General features: G+C 49.7%; 1 protein-coding gene across 2 annotated transcripts; it reads left to right on the forward strand.

Annotated features, from left to right (window-relative positions):
- Positions 1-596: 596 nt before the first annotated feature.
- On the forward strand, positions 597-22,315 carry map1aa (microtubule-associated protein 1Aa). 2 transcript variants are annotated; one of them, XM_052042369.1, is made up of 6 exons: positions 602-679; positions 1,499-1,639; positions 4,084-9,147; positions 9,280-13,975; positions 16,782-17,014; positions 18,087-22,315. In XM_052042369.1, exons 3-6 carry the CDS (start codon positions 4,234-4,236, stop codon positions 18,240-18,242), a joined length of 9,999 nt encoding a protein of 3,332 aa, XP_051898329.1. In that variant the 5' UTR covers positions 602-679; positions 1,499-1,639; positions 4,084-4,233; the 3' UTR covers positions 18,243-22,315. The 2 variants fall into 2 exon arrangements, with proteins under 2 accessions (XP_051898330.1, XP_051898329.1); XM_052042370.1 differs by having other exon boundaries at positions 597-679; positions 4,084-13,975.
- The last annotated feature ends 1,120 nt before the right edge of the window (positions 22,316-23,435 follow it).

The raw sequence follows: 23,435 nt of genomic DNA on the forward strand, positions 1-23,435 counted from the left end.
ACGTGGGAAGTGCTGAGGAAATGCTAAACGTATAATAGCGCTGTATTTCTGGTGAGAGGTTGAACTGAGACTCTCTCCTTCTGCGGGTGATCGGAAAGAAAGTAATGACGCAGTTTGGAGTGGAATTGTACCCAGGCTGCTGACCAAAAGTAATCCCTCAATCTCACTAAATCAGTTATTATCACATCACAATGCTGTTTGTGGGAGCTTGCTGTGCTCATTACCTGCCATGTTTCCTTCAACAGGTTTTAAAACTTCTTTAGCTGTGGGACATCCTGTGCTGGTGAAAGGAGCCCTGGTCTCCTTCTCCCTTCAGTTTTTCTTTATATCTGATTAATAACCTGTACTGCTGCCAGCTAAATGTAGAGATTTCAAAATCTGCAGACCGGGTTCAGGGAAGGTGTTTGCCATCTACAGTGCTGGGCACCACTGGCTAAGAAGAAAGTTGGATTTCTGCCTGTGATCCGTTATTGCTGGGTACCAGGCTCTGAGCTGTAGGTTTGGGGATCTTCGTTCCTGGATAATCCACTGCTCTCTAAGACTGCCGACACTCAGAACCTGACCTACAATCAAAGTGTGTCCTTGTCTTTTTTCAGGCCAGAAGACACTCCACCACCGGAGTGATGAGCTGGAGTCCGTGGTCCTGGTAAATCCTGCAGAAAACACCATCGCCTCTGAGGTAACTGTTCATGGGATCACACTGCCAAAGCTGGCCATTCAGTCATTCTGCCCTGCCCTCCCACTCTCCACCCCTCCCCACCCTCTGCCTTACCCCATGCCCCACCTCACCCCACCCTATTCTTTGTTCCTGCACTGATTCAAGGAGTGGGAGGGGTGGGCAAAGTTGTTGTTGTAATCAGTGAGACCTACTTCCCATGAATTAATAATAAAAAGAGACATTTATTCAGTCTCAGTAGCTGTTGTGACACCACATTACGTGACAGAACACAACACGTGACATCAAACGGTATCTCTAGTGACTCTGCCTGGGCAGTTAGGGGGCAAGCCCAGTTTCTGAACTGAATGTGCTGGTCACATGGTTCACTGTGGCCACCTTGGCCAGGACTCGGTGGTCAAGTCTCTATGTGGCCAGTCCCATGTTTGACTGGACTACGTGAGTCCCGTAGTGCAGCTTGACAGGGGAGATGTCGGGATGTTTTCACGAGTGGGAGGGTCACTAACAAGGGAACAAGGAATGGGTCATTTAAAAGTGAGGTCTCTGCTGGTGGGTGGAGGAGGGTGGATCATTAGAAGTATTTAAAGTAGAGGTGGATAAATATTTGATAGATCGAGGAATAGAGGGGTGCAGAGAAATGGCAGAGGAGCTGAGGGCGGCATAGATCAGTCACGATCATATTAGAAGGTGGGGTAGGCTTGAGGGGCCAAATGGCCTGTGTCCTCGAGGATCACTCATTGGGGATGCCATTGGGTTGGGGGGAAGGTGCTGGTTGGGAGAGCTTGGAATCCAGCTGCATAACTTCCCTGGTTCCCGTTTCAGGTTCATTCTCTCGTGACAGACTCCTCCCAGCACAAGCTCCTGATTCTGTGTGGGCAGACCACTGAACAAGCAGGGGACCTGATACTACAGACTGGAACATACACTTTTCAAAGATTCGTCGAGACCTTTGCAGATCCTGAGGTGAGAACTTCCCCCTGTGACCCGTTAAACGTTGTAATCGGCAGACTCCCCTTGACTGAGGGTGTGCAGGAGTGAAGGGGAGGGCTGAGGAGGAACTGGGTGCACCAGCCACCCAGTCACAATCACAGAAAGGTCCTGAAGCAGGGTTGTGGAAATGTTACTGGTTTAAGCATCGAGTCACTGCTGTCGATGCTCAGTTCCAGGTCTGCTCCACAGTGGCTCATACAAGACTTGGATGGAACATAAAACAGTAAAGGAACAGGCCCTTCGGCCCACAATGTCTGTGCCAAACATGATGCCGAATTAAACTAAATCTCTTCTGCCTGCACGTGATCCATCTCCCTCCATTCCCTGCATGTTCATGTGGCTATCTAACAGCCTCTTAAACTCCAATATCGTATCTGCTTTCACCACCACCCCTGGCAGCCCGTTCCAGGCACCCACTGCTCTGTATATATAAAAAAAACTTGCCCCACACATCTCCTTTAAACCTTCCCCCTCTCACCTTAAATGCATGTTCTCTGGTATTTGGTATTTGACATTTCTACCCTGGGAAAAACAAAAACTGGGCTCCTCCCTTCATTCATGGGATTTGGGCATCACTGTACATCCCCAGTTGCCCCTTGAGAAGGTGGAGGGTGAGTTTCCGTGAACTGCTGCAGTCCTTCTAGTGTAGAAGCTCCCAAGGTGCTGTTGAAGAGTTAGTTCCAGGATGATGCATTTCCACGTCAGGTGGTGTGTGACTTGAAGGGAAACCTGCAGGAGGGTGGTATCTGCTGCCCTTGTCCATCGAGGCGGAGTTGGCTCTCTGGAACTGAAGGTGATTGACCCTGGTTGGTCTCGACCCTCCTGCTGAAGACCAGGGCCAGCAGGGATGATGATGGTTGCCGTGATTGTGGCCGACAGTCAAGACCCATCCTGAAGAATGTGCCCAATCAATGGCTTGTACATTGGGGCTGGACCTCAGTCCAGGCTGGGACCTTCAGCAGAGGGGGAACTGGATTTATTGGTTCAGTGCCCTTGTAACTCGTGAAGAACAAAGCTGTCTGATTTAGAAATTGGACACAGTCTTAACCATAGAACCAGACCACATGGCCCCACTGCACAATTCTGGGGCTTTTGCCACCCCTCCTCTGCTCTTCCAGTCCTTTCTCCCTTGAGTCTATCCAGCCCCCCCCCCCGAATGCCTCTGTGTTGTTCACCTCTACCACTTCCCATGGGGGGGGGGGGGGGAGAGGGGGAGTTCCACATTCTGCGTTGTGGGTTTACAATATTTACAAGCCCTGTTTCTTTTATCTCCGCAATGTGGCAGCACCTTCCTTGTGTTCACCATAATCAAACCCATTCTTACAATCCTAGACTGGGTCCTACCCCTCCTGTCCACAGGGGAAAGCACCCTAGACAGTTGACAACCTCCCAGTTCATTGCAATGGACAGTGCAGATGGAGACTTCCTCAGTAGAGCGACTCAATTGAGCGTCCCACCCTTTGGTCTGTTTCCTTAGCCTTGTGACGATAGTCTTAAACCAACTTGCTTTAGAAAGTTATTGAATCTGTTCACTGGCCTTTCAGGCAACATATTCCAGGATAACGGAGGCACAAAACACAAGTTGGTTGCTCCACCTTCCAGAATAACCTGTTATTGATTAAAGGAGTGTTTTGCCATTTAGTTCTAATGCCAAACACCTTGCGTCTAGTTACTGACCCTTCCACCACCAATATTATCCTTGTCAATCTTGCCTCGATATCTTACAACATGGAACAGTACAGCACAGGAACAGGACCTTTGGCCCACCATGTTGTGCCGAACTATTTAAACACCGAGCTAAACTAATCCCTTCTGCCTACAGGATGTCCATATCCCTCCATTCCCTGTACGTTCATGTGCCTGTCTGAGAGCCTCTTAAACCCCTCTATCGTATCTGCCTCCATCACCACCCCTGGCAGCACTTGCTCTGCACATACAATCATACAGCACAGAAACAGGCCCTTCAGCCCAACTCATCCATGCCGACTGTGTTGCCCACAGTCCTTTAAACCTCTCCTATCCATGTCCTTATCTAGATGGCTTTTAAGTGTTGTTGATGTGCCCACCTCAACCACTATTTCTGGCAGCTCATTCCAAATACGCTGGCCCTGATGTCCCTTTTAAATCTCTCACCTCTGATCTTAAACTTATGCCCTCCCTGGGAAAAAGACTGTGTGTCTTCACCTTGTCTATGCCCCTCACGATCATGTACACCTCTATCAGGTCACCCCACAATCTCCTACGTTCCAGGGAATAAAGCCCTAGTCTACGGAACATCTCTTTTGAAGTCGGCCCCTCTCACCATAAATGCATGCCCTATCTATTTGTATATCCTATTTGCATTACGGAGACCTGATGTGAGCGACTAACCTGTATACTGGTGCCTGTCTGATTCTCCTTAATTGCCGTTGATTCAGGTGACAGAACTACTGAGCAGTGCTGAAGCCGATACCAAGGCTTGCATTACCATCTGTCACCCTGGCGAAGGAGATTGGAGCAACCTCAAGCAGCACAATCTCCAGGGATTCATCAACATTAAGCTGAACCCAGCGCCCACCCTGCCAGAGATGGATGGCGTCTCTGAGTTCACAGAATACCTCACGGAATCTGTCGAGGTGCCCTCGCCCTTTGACCTGCTGGAACCTCCGACCTCGGGAGGCTTCCTCAAACTCTCCAAACCATGCTGCTACATCTTCCCAGGTGGAAGGGGAGACTCGGCGCTGTTTGCCGTGAACGGCTTTAACATCCTGGTGGACGGCGGTTCCGAGAGGAAGTCCTGCTTCTGGAAGCTGGTCCGTCACCTGGACAGGATTGACTCCATCCTGCTGACGCACATTGGGGCGGACAATTTACCCGGAATTAACGGACTGCTTCAGAGAAAGATTGCGGAGCAGGATGAGGAGCAGTCACAGGGCTCCACCACTTACAGTGACTGGATCAAGAACCTTATCTCCCCGGAGCTGGGGGTGGTCTTCTTCAATGTACCTGATAAACTGAAGATGCAGGAGTCCTCTATGAAGGTTAAGAGAAGTATTGAAGAAGCCTGCTTAACGCTACAGTACTTGACTAAACTGGGAGTCAAACCAGAGCCTCTCAATAGGGTTGTTGGTGCTACTATTGACCCCATTCCACTATTCCACAAAATGGGAGTTGGCCGATTAGACATGTATATCCTCAATCCAGTCAAAGACAGCAAAGAAATGCAATTCCTGATGCAGAAGTGGGCAGGGAACAGCAAAGCAAAGACTGGCATCATCCTTCCCAACGGCAAAGAGGGTGAGATTTCGGTCCCGTATCTCACATCCATTACAGCTCTGGTTGTGTGGCACCCAGCCAATCCCTCCGAGAAGATAGTCCGAGTGTTGTTCCCCGGCAATGCCCCGCAGAACAAGATCTTGGAAGGGCTGGAGAAGCTGAAACATTTGGATTTTCTCAAATACCCCGTGGCCACACAGAAGGACCTCGCCGGCGGTTTGACCCCGCCCGTGGTGAAGCAGACGAAGATGAGACAGAGGACTGACAGCAAAGAGAGCCTCAAGTCCTCGCCAAAGCCCTCTGCCCCCAAGCCAGTGAAAAAGGAGGAACCAGCGGAAGAGACGCCAACAAAACACCCAGAGGTTAAGACTGAGGCACTGAAGGAGAACAAGTTGGAAAAGAAAGAGGAGAAGAAGGGGAAGACGGAAGTGGAGAAGGCGACGACGGATGTCATTAAAACAGAAAAGAAAAAGTTGTCCAAGGAGAAGACTGTCAAAAAGCACGCCAAAGACAAGCTGGCAAAATCGGAGGAGAAGAAGGACAAGGAGAAAAAAGAGATCAAAAAGGAAAAGAAGGAAGTCAAGAAGGAAGATGTGAAAAAAGAGGAGAAGAAGGAGGTTAAGAAAGAGGAGAAGAAGAAGGAGAAGGAGGCCAAGAAGGAATCAAAGAAACTGCTCAAAGCCGACTTAAAGCCCTTCACTCCTGAAGTCAGGAGAACCCTGCACAAGGTGAAGGTGCCGGGCAAGAAAGCCGACTCTGCCAAAAGCAAAGTGGCAAAAGAAAAAGAGGTGGTGGAGCCGAAGGGCGAGCCTGCCCTGGCCAAAACAGCACCTACAGAGCAAACGGCGGCTCAGTTACAGGAGGAGAGGTCTATCATGTCGTCACCAGAGGACCTCTCCAAGGACTTTGAGCAGCTGAGGACTGAAGAGGCAGCCGATGTCGAGGCTGTTGGCGTAGAGCCGGCCAAACCTCCTGGCGACGTGGAAGAAACGGCCAGGGTTGAGGAGGAAAGACCGCTGGACCAGCTCGAGGCTGGCCCTGAGCGAGACGAGTTCACTGGACCACCTCCCATTGACTCAAAGGCCCCTCTTGAATCTGCAGCCGAGGGAATAATCTCAGCAGCTGAGGAGGGAGTGACACCTCTGGAGGAGCAGGTTACTCGCCAGCCTGAAGCCTTGGCAGAGAAGATTCTGGAAGAAGAAGGTGCTGTGGAGGAGTCGCTGGAAATGAGTGAGTTGGAAGAAAAAGTGGTGACGGTAGGAAAGGATGAAGAGAGCTTTGCTAAGGATAGATTGGAAACCAAACGCGATGAAAAGGGTGAGGAATATCTGGCTGAAGAGCGAGTGGCACCTCCAGAAATACTGGGAAAGGAGGTCAGAAGGAAGGATGAAGAGGAAGAAATGGAAAAATGTGAACGATACATTGAGTCAATGGAGATAAGGGAGCAGGTCGAGGAAAGTGAGGGTGAAGAGGTGGTGGAAAAGGCAGAACTGGAAGAAACAGTGGAAGCCGTAGATGAAGACAAAAAAGTAAAAGCCAAGGAAAAGGAAGATGCGTTCCCTAAGGATCTGCAAGACAATCTACACCTCAGCGAGAAACAAGACAAGGACATTTTTGAGCATGAAACGCCTCTGGCTGAGGAGAAGCAGATTCCAACACCTGAAGCCAAAGTGGTGAAGACCAAGGAAGAGTCGGTGCCAACACCGCTGCTGCCTGCCCCCGGGGCAGCAGTTGAACCCGTCTCATACATCCAGGACGAAACCATCCCTGGCTATTCTGAGACAGAGCAAACCATTTCTGATGAAGAGATTCACGACGAACAAGAAGACCAAATATCTCACCTAAAATATGAAGTCGATACGTACGATATCTCCGTGCCGGACGACACGAGGTCGTTTGATGCGGTCCATGGAATGAAGGAGATCAAAGCCATGGCAGGAGCGGAGATGGCGGCCAAGGGCTTTGTGAGGGAAGAGCCTGAGATAGTTGTCTATCCTTCCGAGATAGTTGCGGCCCCACTGGCTGAGGAGGAGCACATCTCTTCAGCAGCTTCGATCACCGAGTGCGATAAGCTCTCTTCCTTTGCCACATCCGTGGCAGAGGATCAGTCAGTGGCCTCGGTAACCGCGCCTCAGACCGAGGAGACCGGGAAGAGCTCCCTGTTGCTCGACACCGTCAACAGCATGGCCTCCTCCAGGACAGAGGCCACCCAGGGCAGAGATTACATCCCATCCGCGGGCACCATATCCCCATCTTCCTCGCTGGAGGAGGACAAGTACTTCAAATCCCCACCTTCCGAAGACTTTCATCCCATCACTGAAGTTGCCAAAATGGAGGAGGAGGAGGAGGAGGAGGAGGAGGAGGACCAGACACCAAACGTTGAGGTTCCAACTAAGCTTAAAGAGCAATACACTGCAATGTTCCCAGAAAAGACCGCACCAACTCCCTTCCTGCCGGCCGAGTTTACTACTGCCGACCAAACCGTGGACCTTCAGGACACTGATTACAAGCCCAAGCATTCTTTGCATTTTGATGCCGACTTGCCAGAAAGCGATGAGAAGTGTATCAGCCCCGACGAAAGCACGGTGAAAATGGCCTCACCGACGCAGTCGGGACCCACCAGTGCAGGGCACACTCCTTTCCACCAGTCACCAGTTGAGGAGAGAACTGACTCTGTTGAGACCGAACTAGAAGACCAGGCAGCACAGGAGACATCGCTGGCCACTGAGGAGCCACTTAGAAGCGAAGACTTGCCAAGCTCAAGGCAGAGTCCTCTTAGTGACTTGCCACCAAAGCCTGACTCCCTCGGAGAACCTGCCCTGCCTTATACACTGAGTGCCCTGAACTCTCAAGTCCACGAGCCTGAGCTGACTTCAAAAGAAGAAATGATGCAGTCACAGGAGTTCCGAGCAATAGAGAAGATGGAAAAAGATGCCCATGAAACTGAACGTACAGCAACTGAGAAAATGGAGAGGGATATTCAGGATTGGAAACCCTCCCTGGCTAAGACAGAGATCCCTGAGGAGAAACCGCCAGCTGCTGAAAAGGTCGGGAAAGAATTCCTTGAGGAAAAAGAGGATGCTGAAAAGGCAGAAAAAGAACCAGTGAAGAAATCTGCCACTCCTGAAGAGACGGAAAGATTTTTTCCAGAATCGAAACCCACAAAAGCTGAAACGTTGGCTTCTGATGTTCTGGAGCAGAAATCTGGACCTGTCGAAAAGATGGACAAAGAGGAGCCATCTGCCATTACCGAACAAATGACTAAAGAGACTCCAGAGAAGCAGCCTGCAACTGCTGAAGTCGTAGAACAAAAGACAATCTCTCTTGATGAGGGAAAGAGCGAGGAGGAAGACTTGGGGAAGATCTCTCTTGACATGGGGAAGAGTGAAAAAGTGGGAAGTGAGAAAGAAGATTTGGACAAGAGACCTGGAGATGTTGGAAAGATTGAACCAGAAATGTTGGACAAGAAGTCCATCGACGACGCAAAAGTTGAACAGAAGGAACTGGAGAAGATTTCTCTTGATGTTGGAAAATATGAGGAGGAGGAATTGGAGAAAAAAACTGAAGCTGAGCAGATGGAAAAAGATTTGCAGAAAAGACCCGGAGATATTGGCACAACTGAACGTGAGGGGTTGGAGAAAATGTCTATTGATATTGGAAAGAGTGAGAAGGAGGAATTGGAAAAGGAAGTCTCTATTCACCATGGAGAAGTAGTTAAAGAGAAATTAAAGACAAAATCTATTGACATTGAACATTTGGAAAAGGATTTGGAAAAAGGAGCTGGAGAGATGGAAGAGATTGACCACAAGTTGTCTGAGAAGTCCATTGACGTTGGAAAGACTGAATCTGAGGAATTAGAGAAAATGTCTATTGATGTGGGTAAGAGTGAGAAAGAGGATTTGGAAAAGGGACCTAGGGATGTCGGAAAGATTGAACAAGAGATACCGGAGAAGGAGTCTACTGATGACAGTAAGATTGAAGACAAGGAACTGGAGAAGATTTCTATGGATGTTGGAAAGAGTGAGAAAATGGGAAGTGAGAAAGAGGATTTGGGAAAGAGGCCAGGAGATGTTGTGAAGGTAGAACAAGAGATGTTAGAGAAGAAGTCTATTGATGACAGAAAGGTTGAACACAAGGAGTTGGCAAAGATTACTACGGATGTTGGCAAGAGTGAGAAAGAGGATTTGGAAAAGAAATCTGGAGATGTTGGAAAGACTGAACAAGAGGTACCAGAGAAGAAGTCTATTGATACTAAGGTTGAACACAAGGAGTTGGAGAAGATCTCTCTTGACATTGTTAAGAGTGAGAAAGAGGATTTGGAAAAGAAATTTGGAGATGTGGAAAAGATTGAACAAGAGGTACCAGAGAAGAAGTCTATTGATACTAAGGTTGAACACAAGGAGTTGGAGAAGATCTCTCTTGACATTGTTAAGAGTGAGAAAGAGGATTTGGAAAAGAAATCTGGAGATGTGGAAAAGATTGAACAGATTTCAGAGAAAATATCTATTGATGATACTAAGGTTGAAGACAAAGAATTGGACAAGATCTGCCCGGATGTTGGAAAGAGTGAAGAAGAGAAGCTGGAGCAGGAAGCAGCAGGCATCGCAGAGGTATCGAGAGAGGACCTAGTGAGTGAACTGGGAAAGAAAACCGAAGATGTTGAAAAGATGGACAAGGAGCTTCCAGAGAAGAAAGCTCCAGATGCCTTAAGGAAGGAAAAAGACATCCTACAGACAAAACCTGCTGATGTGTTGGAGAGCAAGGTTGTGGATTCTGGAAAAGAGGAACAAGGTCCAGAAAAGAAACCTGCAGATGAAGAGGAGGTGGAAAAATACTTGCTGGAAGTGAAACACACGACAGACAAAGTGGCCAAGGATGCACAGCTAAAGATACCTGTTGAATCAGAAGAAAAAGTAGACAAAATGCAAACTATTACAACAGATAAGTTCTCCTTGGGTGATTTGGAAAAGGGGGACGCACCAACAAAAGAAGTCCATTTTAAATGTGGATACACCCCAGTCGATACACCAGAAAAATATATCATTGAGACACAAGACCAACTAAAAGGAGAAAGAATAGCAGAGGCAATATATTCATCAGAAGATGAAGATCTTCCCGAAATTATGGAACTAATGCCAACTGCAGAGAAGTTGTCAAAGCCAAAAAGCGAAGAAGAATTTTCAAAGCAGCCTCTCCCTAAAGACGTGACGTTAGCAGACCGCAAGGACAAAACAAGTCCTGTAGGATTAAACGAGGATAACTTACTGAACAACCTGTTAACGTCGGAGCCTTCACTGTATCTGAAAGGTGAGCCTGCAACAGATATTGGCACAAGTGGAATGATGCTTGAGGGCCAGGTAATGGATAAAGCAGAATCAGTTCACGTGCCTGAAGACATCACCATAAAACCAGATACATGGGAGCCTCACGTAGGACACACAAGCCCCAAAGGAGATCAGGTGTCCCCTTCAGAGACTGAGCAGCTTTCAAAAGGCAAAGCAGAGCTGGTGAGCGCTGACTCAAAGCCTGTGGTCGATTACAGCAAGTGGGATCCCCCTTCCTACGAATCTCAATACTATCTACAAGAGGATTTCAAAGTTACTACTGCTCCATCCCACACGCCATCTCCCGAGGATCCACCAACTGAGATATTTACAGGAGAGATTCGACTAGCTGGGAGCAAAGATAAAGAGACGAGCAGTGAAGCCAAATATTCTTACTACATAGATGAAAAGAAGGAGTCTTCTCATGGGTTTGACTACACTTGGTCCATTGAGCAAGGAAGCAGCAAGCTTCTACCTGCCTCTGACAGTGCCTTTGAGAAAGAGCAGGACCTCTCCTTGGAGTCGAAGCCTTCAACCACACCTTCCCCACAACCTGAGGACCTGTGGACCGGGGCAGAGTCCAAGCTCCCTGCCGAGTCCATCACAGGAGGGACAACTCTCGACACATCCAAAGAATCAGCTGGAGAGAAGGAAGTAAAGAAGCTGGACATTTTTCCTGGGGAAACCCTGGGAAAAGAGGAGAAAACTTCTCAAGGATACACCTACCCTCCACCAGATGAGAACGTGTACACTGATGTGTCCAAAGAAAGTGAAGCCCTGACTTGTAGGAAGGCTTTCACACTTGATGAACAAGTCTTCAGCCAATCTACGCATTCTCCTAGTGATGAGCAAGACGTTCCTGTCACCCGACTGGATTACCAGTCCATGACCCATACAGAGGCAAAGGGGAGCAGTTCTGGGCTCCTTGCCGAGGAATCCTACACCTTCACGAGGAAAGAATATTCGTCAGTGGAGGGAGACAAGGACCTAGATGCTGGGATGAAGACATTCAGTTATGCTGAGGGGGATGAGAAGAGCAAGATCCCAGGGTTTGAAGACCTCAGCAAGTCACAGAAGGAAGGAGAGTCTCATGGCTTCCATCACCTATCGCAGCAGCTGGACACACCATTCGAGGTGGCGTGGGAGGACAGAGGGACAGAGAAAGAACCCACTCTCCACATGTCACCAATAGAAAAGGAGCCCTCCCAGTGCAGCCTCCTGGGGAGAGAGTCACCAACACACACACCTGAAACCAGGGCAGACGCAATATTGGGATATTCCGAAATTCCAGAACCTCCCTCATCTCTCTCTCCAACATCAAAAGATGCCTCAACCACTGATGCCAAGGACAAGCCACATTCTGAACTGACACCGGAGCCCAGTTTGAGTGCAGGAACGTCAGACTCTCTCAGCCCCATCTCTCCTGAAGGAAGGCAGACTTCAGCACTAAGCAGCCCCGAGTCTAAAGGCAGCCCTTCTTCTTCGCTGGCATCCACTGAGGTACCACATGTCGACACCAACGTGTTTGGGACCGGCACAGCGAGGCAGAAAGAACCAGACTCCAACGTCCTGGGCTGCTATGGAAAGGAAGCCGACGAGAGCAGCAGTGACTCGGAGCTGGAGAAAGGTGCCAAGGAAAAGTCGGAGAAGGAATCGGAGCAGCCCGACAAGGGAAAGGGAGCGAGCTGCTTGCAAGCGGAGGTGGGCGGGAGAGCTCGTTCCCCCAGCCCCCAGCCCCCTTGGACAGAGCAGTGGCTGGAGCCCGTGTCACCGGGAACTGCAGAGCAACGGTCTCAGGAGCAGAGTCCGGCAGAATCCGAGAAGGAGCAGCTCTCCCTCGGCCACCAGGAACAGGACATTCCATCTCCCAGTGATCACAAGGAAGCTCTGCAGAGCTCTCCCCACGGACTGGAATATCCCTGCGCCAGGGATGGGGACAGGGACAGGCTCCTCACCACGGGAGGCGACCAGGGAGAGAGGTCTACCTCTGCTGAATTGGAGGGCATGGCCAAAGCGGCAAAGGAGGAAGGACAAGATCCCGGCAAAGCCAAACACCAGGAGGGGCAATTTGATCAGCAGGGTGCTGATTCCATTGCCCAGGACCAAGACCTACCCACCATCCAGGGACTCCCACCTGCCCAACCAGAGCTCTGGGTCGCTGGCTCTGGGCATTCCTGCACAGGCAAGGAGGAGAAGCCCTCCACTGCTCACTTGGAATACTCTTCCTTTGCTGAGGAGAGAACGCTTGCGGCCCCTCTCCCTGCCGAAGGTGTGGGAGTGAAGGACGAATACTTGGAAGTATCTCAGAAGGGTGCATTTACTCCGAGCCCCTTCCAGGACCTTACGCCCTCCCTGCCAGGAGCAGCTGATGTCCCGAGTGCCAGCTTCTCACCAGGGAGTCGGCCCTCAGGGGAGGTGGCCAGCTCCCAGGGACCAGTTGAGGGGACACATCCGCCCCCTGTGGCAGGGATCCCAGCCGAGGCCCCAGGGAGGAGTCTGGACGAAGTGTCTCCCTTGGTTCCCGCAGACAAGGCCAAGTACCAGGCTGCTGAGGTGGAGGAGCCAGCAGTGGCGCCAGCCGAGCACAGTCCAGCCTACCTGTGCGACATTGAGGACTCCACTTTGTCCTGTCGGGTAGAGTGCCAAAGGTCAGCCCCCAAGCCGGAAGGCGGAGAGGCGGGAGTGGATACTGAGGCTGCAAAGCCTGGGCCAGGGGCAGGAGGGCCAATCGAGACCCAGGCCTCGGGCCTGCTGCCTCCACTCGCCTCACCAAAGGCCACAGCGGCCAATGGGCCTACAGAACCAGGCTTCACCTCCGTGCCGGTGTGGAGCCCACCAGAGGGGGAAAGGGACACAAGCGCTGGGCCAGATCCAGCCTCGGGGATCGAACCAGTGACCCGGCCTTCTTCACTGACCCCATCCGAGCGGACTCCCTGGCCTACGGAGGGGCCCGGAGCCCAGCTGGGCGAGTCGGGGAGCGGTCCCAGGCCCGGTTTCTGCAGTGACCACCACAAGCTGCCGAAGGGCGAGCTGTCGCCATCCTTCATCAACCCCAGCCCCCAGCTGGAAGCAGAAGAGGGGCTCCACCCCCACGAGGAGGCCTGGAAGCCTCGCGTGGCCCCGGACAGCCCCCCCACCTCTGGCAGCGAGTCACCCCCCCTCAACTCTGACTCAGATGTGCCTCCGGAGACGGAGGACTGCCCCTCCATCACGGCCGAGGCGCCCATCGACTCGGACGAGGACGGCGACTTGCTGCCGGTCGACAAGGGTGGTGCCGGCTCGGCCCCCCTCCCTCGGCCAGGCCCCGACCCGCTGCCCGCCCCTGCCGTGGACCCCCAGCCCCTCCCGCCGCCCCCTGACGTCTGCATGGTTGACCCCGAGATGCTGGGCGGTGAGCAGAACAAGCTGCTGAGGAAGGAGCTGAAGGACAAGGCCAAGGGCACCAGGAAAGCAGCCAAGTCTAAGGCGGCCTCACCAGGGCGCAAGTCCGAGCCCAAGGCCAAGCACCCTGCTGCTCCTGCCAAGCCGGCCTCGCCCAAGGACCCCAGCGAGAGGTCCCCGAAAGCAGCGGCCAGCAAGAAGAAGGAGAGGGAGGCGGCAGAGAAACCAACCCGGGCCTCCAAGGCCGGCGAGACTCAGGCATCCCGGGCCGAGGACAGGGACGACATCTCCAGGTCCAGCCAGCCCAGCCCTGGCAAGGCGCTGGTGAACGGCATCAAGTCCACCTCGGGTAAGTGCCGAAACCCGTCCTCAGGGGTGACCCTGGTAAATGTAATGGGGGTGGAGGTTCTCCAGCACCTCAAGACCTCAGCAAGATGGTGGAAGGTCTGATCTTGCCTCTGCTCCCTTCCTGCCTCTTCCCTTTGACCCTTGATTGCCCGTTTCCCCTGAGAAGGTGGTGGTGGTGGTGGTGAACTGCCTCTTGAACCAGTCCTTCAGGAGAAGGTCTCTCGGGGAGGGAGTTCCAGGACTTAGACTGGGTGACGGTCTGGTGACGGACTTCCAAATCGGGATGAAGGTTAAAAAGTGCAGATGCTGGAAATCTGAAATAGCAACAGAAAATGCTGGAAACACTCAGCAGGTCAGGCAGCATCTGTGGAGGGAGAAACAGTTAACATTTCAGGTCTGGGACCCTTCATCAGGTCAAATTTTAAAAATTGCTGAAGGGTCCCAGGCCTGATACATCGACTGTTCTTCTCTCCACAGATGCTGCCTGACCTGCTGAGCGTTTCCAGCATTTCCAGTTTTTATCCGAAGTGGGGATGGTGTGTGACTGGGAGGCATTCACATACCCCTGCTGCCCTTGTCCTACTGGTTGGTAGAGGTTGTGGGTGTGGGAGGTGCTGTCGGAGTAGCCTGAGCAAGTAACTGGAGTACATTTTGCAGATGGTGCACACTGCAGGCACTGTGTGCCCCTGCTGGAGGGAGTGAATGTGTCAAGACCACTGTCATTCCAATATCACCAGTGGAGGTCAGGTCAACACTGCCATAATCTTGCAATTCCTAAACTCCCAGCAGTTATAACAAGCACCCATTGTACCACTTGTCCGTTTCAGGATCTGAGTGACGTCTCTGTTTGTTCAGAGAGTGCGATGAGACAATTGTGTCTGTCCCCATACAGAACTAGGATAAAGCAACAACCGATCCAGCCACAGTCTCTCCACACTGGTCAAGTATCCCATAAACACTATCTCTGGTACAGCATTCCGCCCAATTTATTTGTTTTTCAAAGTGTGTGTTCTTTTGAGAAGAAAATGCCTTTTGTTCGGGGAATCGGCAACAAGCAGGTGCTGTGTTAAAGTGAGAGTAGACCGTTCTGGAGAACAGTTTCCCCACACAGCGTGCTTGTGATCTTTAACTCTCATTTCCCCCCCAAGAGCCTGTGGACTCCAGGGTCAAATGGGTTTAAGCTGAGTGTTTTGGTAAGAAAGTGATGGAGAGTTCTGCTGTCGTCGAGCAGGCTGAACAGACTGCTCTGCCTAAGGGAATGGAATCATTGAATGGTGACTGCACAGAAGGAGTCCATTCAATCCATCACGTCAGTGCTTGCTCCTTGCAGAGCAATCCCACCCTCCACCATTTCTTCCCCCACAGCCCAGCAAGCTCTCACCTCCGTGTCTATCCTCTTCACTTCTGAAGGCAGGGCATGTGACTGTCACAGTCAGAGTAACACAGCACCAAAACAGGCCCTTCGGCCCGGCTCGTCCATGCCGACCAAGATGCCCACGTAATCCAGTCACATTTGGCCAATGCCCCCTAAACCTTTCCTATCCACGTCTCTGCGCGTGTACATGTGACTGCTTCCACTGTCCTAACAGCAGTTTTTTTTCTGTCACATGCTTCTATGGAAACTTTTTTTTGTGTGGAAACCATTAAGTTCTGCAGTTTTATATACACGTGTAGCGGTTAGCGTAACTTTATGACAGCGCCAGCGACCTGGGTTCAATTCCGGCCACTGTCTGTAAGGAGTTTGTACGTTCTCCCCGTGCCTGCGTGGGTTTCCTCCGGGTGCTCCGGTTTCCTCCCACATTCCAGAGATGTACAGGTTAGGAAGTTGTGGGCGTGCTGTGTTGGCGCCGGAAGCACGGCGACACTTGCGGGCTGCCCCCAGAACACTCTACACAAAAGATGCATTTCACTGTGTCTTTCGATGTACATGTGACTTATAAAGATCTTATCTGTAATGGGGTGACCACAACTGCACACAAAGCAGAAAAACCCCAAGAAAACAGGCAGTGATGGCTTCGAGCAGTGATGGCTTCGAGCAGCCCTTGCCCACAATTGAACAGCTTCCTTTGATGCTTCTGTCATTTACGGTGTCGTTTAAGCAGAAAGAAATGTCCCAAATTACTGTCTGTCAGCTAGGGTGGGGGGTGGTGAGATGGAGCCTGCAGGACTCTGCGTAGTGCCGGACCGTGGGGGTTGCTGCCTTTCAATCTGAGATCCTCCTGCACTTGTGTCCCAGTGTAAAAGATCTCACGGCCACTACTTTGCAGAAGAGTGCCAGGTGTATTTGATGTCTCTGGGCCTGTACTCAAGCTCAGAAGGATGAGGGGGATCTCATTGAAACCTACGGGATACTGAAAGGCCTGGATAGAGTGGACATGGAGAGGGTGTTTCCGTCAGTGGGAGAGTCCAGGATCTGAGGGCACAGCCTCAGAATAAAGGGACGTCCTTTTAAAACAGATGAGGAGGAATTTCTTCAGCCAGAGGGGTATGAATCTGTGGAAATCGTTGCCACAGAGGGCAGTGGAGGCCAAGTCATTGGGTGTGTTTAAGGCAGAGATTGATAGGTTCTTGATTGGTAAGGGGGTTAAGGGTTATGGGGAGAATGGGGTTGAGAGAAAGAATTGGCCGTGAGTGAATGATGGAGTAAGCTCGATGGCTGAATGGCCTAATTCTGCTCCTATATTTCATGGATGTTGAGGGCAGTACTGACCAAACCCAGCTCACTGCCAGGGTGGGTGAGCAGAGGCCCTCCCCCTCACTGACACCAAGTCCAAGGTCACACTAACACCAACCTCCTCTCTCGCCAGCTCCCACCAATACAAAGACCAGCTCTGGAGTTCCTGCAGGACCCCCCGTGTACGTGGACCTGGCGTATATTCCCAACCACTGCAGTGGGAAGAATGTAGACCAGGAATTCTTCAAGCGCGTCCGATCCTCCTATTACGTGGTGAGCGGGAACGACCCTGGAAGCGGGGAGCCAAGCCGGGCCGTGTTGGACGCCCTATTGGATGGGAAGGCCCAATGGACGAACAACCTTCAGGTGGGTGACTGGTCCTGGGGTTGTCCTTCTGTGTCTCTCTAAACACGCCCACACCCACCCCAATTCTACACCCCTCCCTCACACACAAGCTCTCCCTCCCTCTGAGCTGCCACCACATCACATATTCCATCGGTCATTCCTTACCACTGTCAGTCTGCCCTTGGTGTGCAGTGCCCTCACCCTGGGACCCCCGCCCCAGGACGGGGCGTAGGGGCATGCTGTGCCAGGAGAAGATGGAACATTGGACGAAGGCCTCTCCTGCTGTCTCGGGGTATAGGGAACATCCTGGGCCACTGAGGATCAGCATCACCCAAAACACATGATCTGGTCATTACCAGATGTCTGTTTACAGGATCTTGCTGTGCTCAAATTAGCTACCATATTTCCCATACTGCCACAGTGACCTTACGGGTCTATAGAGCACATTAGTACATCCTGAAAGGAACAAGGAAGGTGCTATAGAAATGCAAGTGTGTGTCTTTTTTTTATTTCCATGTGATCTGATGTAAGTTGGTTTTGAGGTTCCTAAATCCAGTGAGTGGAAACTCCAAATAAAAGAATAACTGAATAATCAGTGCATCAAATGCACTCTGTGACCTGGTGTCTCCCTTCCTGAGGCACGTAGCTCTGCAGCTGATAACTCCCCAGAGCCTTGTACACTCTCCACCAGACCACCTGACCACACTCACAATAAAGGCACTGACCTTTCAGAGTTGATGTTTCCTACGAGAATTAGTGTAAAAGTGGGTGGTTGATGGATAGCATGGACTGGGTGGGCCAAAGGGCCGGTTCCCTTGCTGTATCTCTCTCTCTAAACCTCCACTTCTCTCCCCTCTGAGAGACACCATAAAATCTCCCTCATTCACCTCTCTTTAAATCTGATGGTGGCCCATTTTCTGACTTGCCCCTTGGAGTGCCCTACCGATGCCCTCTTATGCCAAAGCCACCTTGGACGTAGAATGAAAATAGGAGGCTTCGGCAACCACAGAGCCTGGCCTCGTCAAACCTTGCTGCCCATGAAAGGCTTTTTGTTGGCTTGCTGTAACAGAGGAACTTTGTCTCCCTGTCCTAGGTGACGTTAATCCCAACCCATGACACAGAAGTCACGCGAGAGTGGTACCAACAAACCCACGAGCGACAGCAGGAGCTGAACATCATGGTACTGGCCAGCAGCAGCACCGTCGTGATGCAGGACGAGTCGTTTCCAGCATGCAAGATCGAGTTCTGAGCTCCACTCAACCTCGCTCTCCAGCCTGGGGGAGAAACCCTGCTGCTTCATTCCATTCCAATACTAATTATTTCTTTTCTTTAATTAGGTTCATTTAAGGCTAGATTTGCAGCTTACAGCTAAGGAAACAAGTGATAATGTGAGTGCATTTGACCCCCTGTGAATAGGGGACTAGTTTGAGACCAATTTGCTATTAAGAGTGGCCGTTTGCTTGTAATTCATCTCATTAATGTTCCACCTTCAGAGCATTGAAGATTAAGTTGAGACTCTATTGGAGTGACAGATGCTGTCCTCACTGCAAGGTTTTGTACCATTGCTCGATTTGAAGGCCATCAGTGGGATGATTCGGTTAGTTTGTTTAGCGGTTAGTCTGGTTTTTGTGGTAATGATTGTTTTGCCTCTGAGGAACCTTAATGTTAGAATACATTTTGTGAAAGAAGTCTTCATGCTGTCCTTCGTTTCCCACAGCAACCACTGCAGCACTTCAACCTTATCTTCAGCCAGTCCAAAGGCAAAGAGCAGCTCGAGGCCCAGTGAAGCTGGAGGAGGGGGCAACTTAACAGGGCTGTGCCTGACCCCCTGCTTTCCAAACTGCCCAGAGCACAAAGCTGCCCCAGTGTTAAGACCTGCTGTGGTGGGTCTTCGATGGGAAGTCAGCGTGGCACCTTTGGGTGCAAGGATAAAAGGCAGGGCTGTCGGGCAAAACTTTCACATTGTTGGAGGATGCCACAGACTAACTGCAAGCTGGACATTTCTTGGTTGTGTTCCAAGAGACCTGCTCATTTTTTTTTGTCCATTGCTCATACTTAAAGCAGGAACTGATAAACATGTTTGAGATGATCCATACAAGGAAACGAGGCACTTGTCTAGCAATCAGACACTTTAACCATTTGCTGTGGATTACAATGCAAACTGTGAATGAGACTCTTAAACAATAGCAATCCATAGTATTTAAAGAGACAGTATCCTGTTGTGTACCAGTCAAAACTGATGGGACATCAAAACTATCCCTGCATTAAATATAAATACTGAACTTGGAATAAAGATCAATTCACTTTATTTGTACCTATAGATTAATTTAAATTGTTTAATGAAATTCCGAGTTGTATGAAGAACTTGTGATGAGTGAGCCTGAAAAGTTATCTTAATGGGACTTTTTTAATTGTTCAGCACAGCCTGTCAAAGGCACTAATGGGGGACCTGTCTCTTTAAGAAGGCAATATCTGGTTTAAATTGTATTTCTTGAGTTGTCCATCTTTAAGTGTACACTACATGTTCTGATTGCACTGTACTGGTGTGTTTGACCATGGCGGTTCCCGATGTGTTTATGAGCAATAGTCTTCTGCTTAAAACACTTCGAACACATTTGTACCAATGGGGGAGTGGTATTGCTGTTGGAGTGTGTAGCTGCTTTACCCAGACGGAGACATTCGGAAGACAAGTGTGGAAGACAGTGACCTTGCATCACAGTGTGCTCTGGTGAAGGGGGAATCACTGTGTTCATGACATTACAGTCCAACACCTGCATATTACATTGCAGTGACCTCCTGCTTAAACATCCATTCAAGCTTCACGATGGTTTTAATGGAATAATTCTGTTCCTTTTACAAATAGAGACTCGTTAATGTGATAGTGCTTTGAGTGGAGGTCCTATCTCGACCTTCTCCTCCTGCCCCATGGTAGTATGGGGAGAGAGTCCATCACTCCACTGTACGTGGTCAGGTTACTGAGAGGACACAGCTCCCCCACTTTGAGTATCAGAACGTTAGGAGGAAGGGCTAAAGTTGGATATTGCCTTTTTAACAAACCAAAGTGTGCAAGTAGCCTCTATTAAGCTTAAATACCAGGTGTGGTTGCCTTAGACATTAGGATGAATGTAGCTAATTAATGCACTACTGCTGCAGCAATGCAGGGCTGGGACTGGCTATGTTACTTTATGTTGCCAATTTACTGCGCTCTACCGATGGGCATGTTGTGAGCAATGCTGTGCTGTCACATTTCCATCCGCATTAATTTCTTTATAATTTTTGTCCCTTTCTTTAAACTCCCACAAGGTCAAAACTGACAGTGTGGGACCAAAATGGAAGCAACCCTTGGATTTTTAATTTGAGGATGATCTTGAAGGAACAATTTTGTTGGGGAGACGGACAATTATTGCATTCGGCAGAACCGCAGCGCTGCACACCGTCTGTGCGGATGCTTTACTGCCCCAAGCACGTGCTTGCGGCTGTATTTGGTCAAACCTACTTGTTCCCCAAGCTATTTGCACCTTGTGGGACTTCCAGTATTGGCTTTCAGAATAAACCAGCCCTGTAGGTTATAAGATTGGAGGGGTAGCTCACCCACTGTAAGCTTCCTGAGCAGGGTATTAGTTGATTCCCCAGTAAATCAATCACATTCCTGAGCAATTCACTGCTCAGCAGATCTGTCGGCATCATGACTTTCAGTGCCTGCACTGGTGACCGTTCCACGCAGCTAATAGTTCCACCCTGAGCAACGAGAGGAAACACAAACACTGCAGGCACCAGATCATTTGAATATTCCAACCAAATGGGCTGTGTTTTCCCCACCAGCCTGAAGTCCGGTAACTTCAAATCCAGACCAGAAACCTGAAGGCAAACTCAAAGCAACTTGAAGGAAGAGGCAAGTGAGGGTTACAATTGGCCTGTGCACAGGAAGCACACATAAGTCACATGGACCATATCCTAGGCATATCTGTCTGACCTGTGTATGTCAGAGAGGGATATAGAGTATTTGAATCATTCCCTGTCTGTCTATGTTGGAAGCTAGTTGGTTTGCATATGTAGTGTGAGAGTGTGTATATATTAAACATGCGTGCATATAGGAAGCTGGATAGGATGACCCAAGCATTCTATTGCCAAAGTATTTAGATTTGCTCTTGGCCCTGACTTTAATATGGGGTGTACAATGTTTGTAGTTTCTGAAGAGAACACGGGCCAACATCTGTCTGCACATAACTGGATTAGGTTAACAATGATGTTACTGGATCTTTCTGCTAGCAAGGATGAAAGTGACAGACCAAACAGGTTGACTTGTCATTGTGTGTACAGTCATTTTCTGTGAAAGCTGTCATCATTGTGTGATTTGAGTGAGATATTTAGATTAGCACAAGAAGTGTGTAAAGTCAGTTGTTGGAATCTTAAGGAATTTGTACAGTTTTAAGAGGAGTCATTGAGTTGTGTGGCAGTATGCGTGAATGAGAGAACCGGCACTTCTCCAGATTTTCTACATTAAACAATCGCGCGGATGCGGAACTAGACAATGGATTTTGGAAAAGGCACAAAGTGATAAGCTGCAGTGTCTTTGGTATCAGAGGACCCCATTACAAAGGGCATTGCACAGCATCCCAATTCTGGTGGTCGCTGGTCACTAAGGAAGGGAGTGATTACCTCTCTCTATTCCTCCCTCCCGCACATACGTGAACCACAGAAGGGGTTAAATAGTGATTGCCAAGTATCCAGATCTGGGAGACCTTAATCTGATGTGTTTTCCCATTGACCCAACAATATAGACCAGCTAGTGATGTGGGCATGGGAGAAGGCAGATTAAAAAAGATGTATTTAAAGGGAATATTGTTAGCGTAGGCATGTTTGTAGACTACTAGGAACTCTGTTGTTTTGAGACCCTGCTCTCAAAAGGATCGGACCAGAGCTATCTTTGAGATAGCAGAGCCCTAACCAAACTTGTCTTTGGTAAAGATCCTTGTGCACACTCCTATCACTGCACCAATCAGCAGAGCAGGTTACATCCAGTTGTTCAGTTATAGGAACCATAAGTGAAGTCCAGAAGGAGACCAGTTCTCATGAAGCTTAATTAATAATTTATTTGTCTTGTAGTTTATCGATGTTTTATATCGATTTATATAGATTACATTCTTAATTTATAAGCACAACTCTAACCAGTATTGTAGCTGCAAGTTGACATGTTTACATAGAGTTCATTTGCACTCCATTTGTTGAGCTGCGATTTGCAGACCCTATTCATTCTCATTTTTATTTGTGTTTTTAAGAGACAATGGAACTTTGAGAAGTCATGCTTTTTTAAAAAAACATATATAAGGGAGGTTGAATTCATTTCTGTGCTTTATTGGGATGTACTTTCCTGGTGAGGTTCACGTTATTCCACTGCAGGGGAGGTGATGCTGGAACCTAGAGTGTCTTGATTGAATTGTGTTCCGTCAATCCTCACTTCCACAGCCACTCTCTCCCCACCCACTGAATTTTTCCAGGGGAAAGTTCTGTTTAAATATTCCAATTGTCACAATATTCCTTCCATCTCAGCTATGAACCAGCACCGTGCTGATCCATGGAGAACCCTGGGCCATAATCACATAAATTCTTTCTCACAACATCCTAACCTGTTCCCAGCCAGACATCAGATCCCGCTCTTAAGAAACATTCTCTGGTTCCTAGAGATTAGGCAGATTTCCATTCCTAAATCCCTACCAGTCCACCATTCCCAATGCCTTTGCTGTGTCACAGGCACTACCCCACACTATGAAAGTCTTGCTTGTGTAAGAGGTGAATGTGGGGTGGGGGAGTGATGAAACAGGCTGTTTTTGTAAGCTTTAAACATGGGATGGGGAGCCCAAAGGGTTTCTGTAATCATTTCTCTTTGTTGAATTAGAGAGGGAGATGTGGAGGTTGGGATCTCTCAAATCATCGAGAAGTGGGGAGTGCCAGAAGTCTGGGAATGTGGGGGTGAGGAAGGTGGTGGAGCCTTGGAGAAAGGGAACATGGTTTGGAAAACTGGGGGAGAATGATTTGGGGAACAGTGGGGGGGGGGGGGGGGTGTTGTCAAGGTGAAACAGTGGGATACCGGATCCAAGTGATCACCTGGAAGGGGGGCTTCTTGTTTCTTCTGCCTGAGGGGGTGAGGGAAGGGCACAGAGTGGGGCTGGTGTTTCTCACTAACCTCATGGCTTCCTGTTCACTATTCCATTTTAATTCTGCCCAAGGAAACCAAAAATCTGTTCATCTCTACCCAGGGGTGCAGGTGGGAATCTTCACACATTCACCCTGCTCAGTTTAACCCTGCAGAATTCTGGTGTGTTTTCCCATTGCGTAGAGAATCCTGAAACATCTGTCCCTGCTCCACACTTGGCGAGGTTTACCCCCAGGTTAGTTGCTCCATGTGATGTGCGGAGGCCGGTCTCAAAAGGTATCCGAAAAA

This window comes from Pristis pectinata, chromosome 32 (assembly GCF_009764475.1).
Source record: "Pristis pectinata isolate sPriPec2 chromosome 32, sPriPec2.1.pri, whole genome shotgun sequence".
NCBI classification, from domain to species: Eukaryota; Metazoa; Chordata; class Chondrichthyes; order Rhinopristiformes; family Pristidae; genus Pristis; species Pristis pectinata.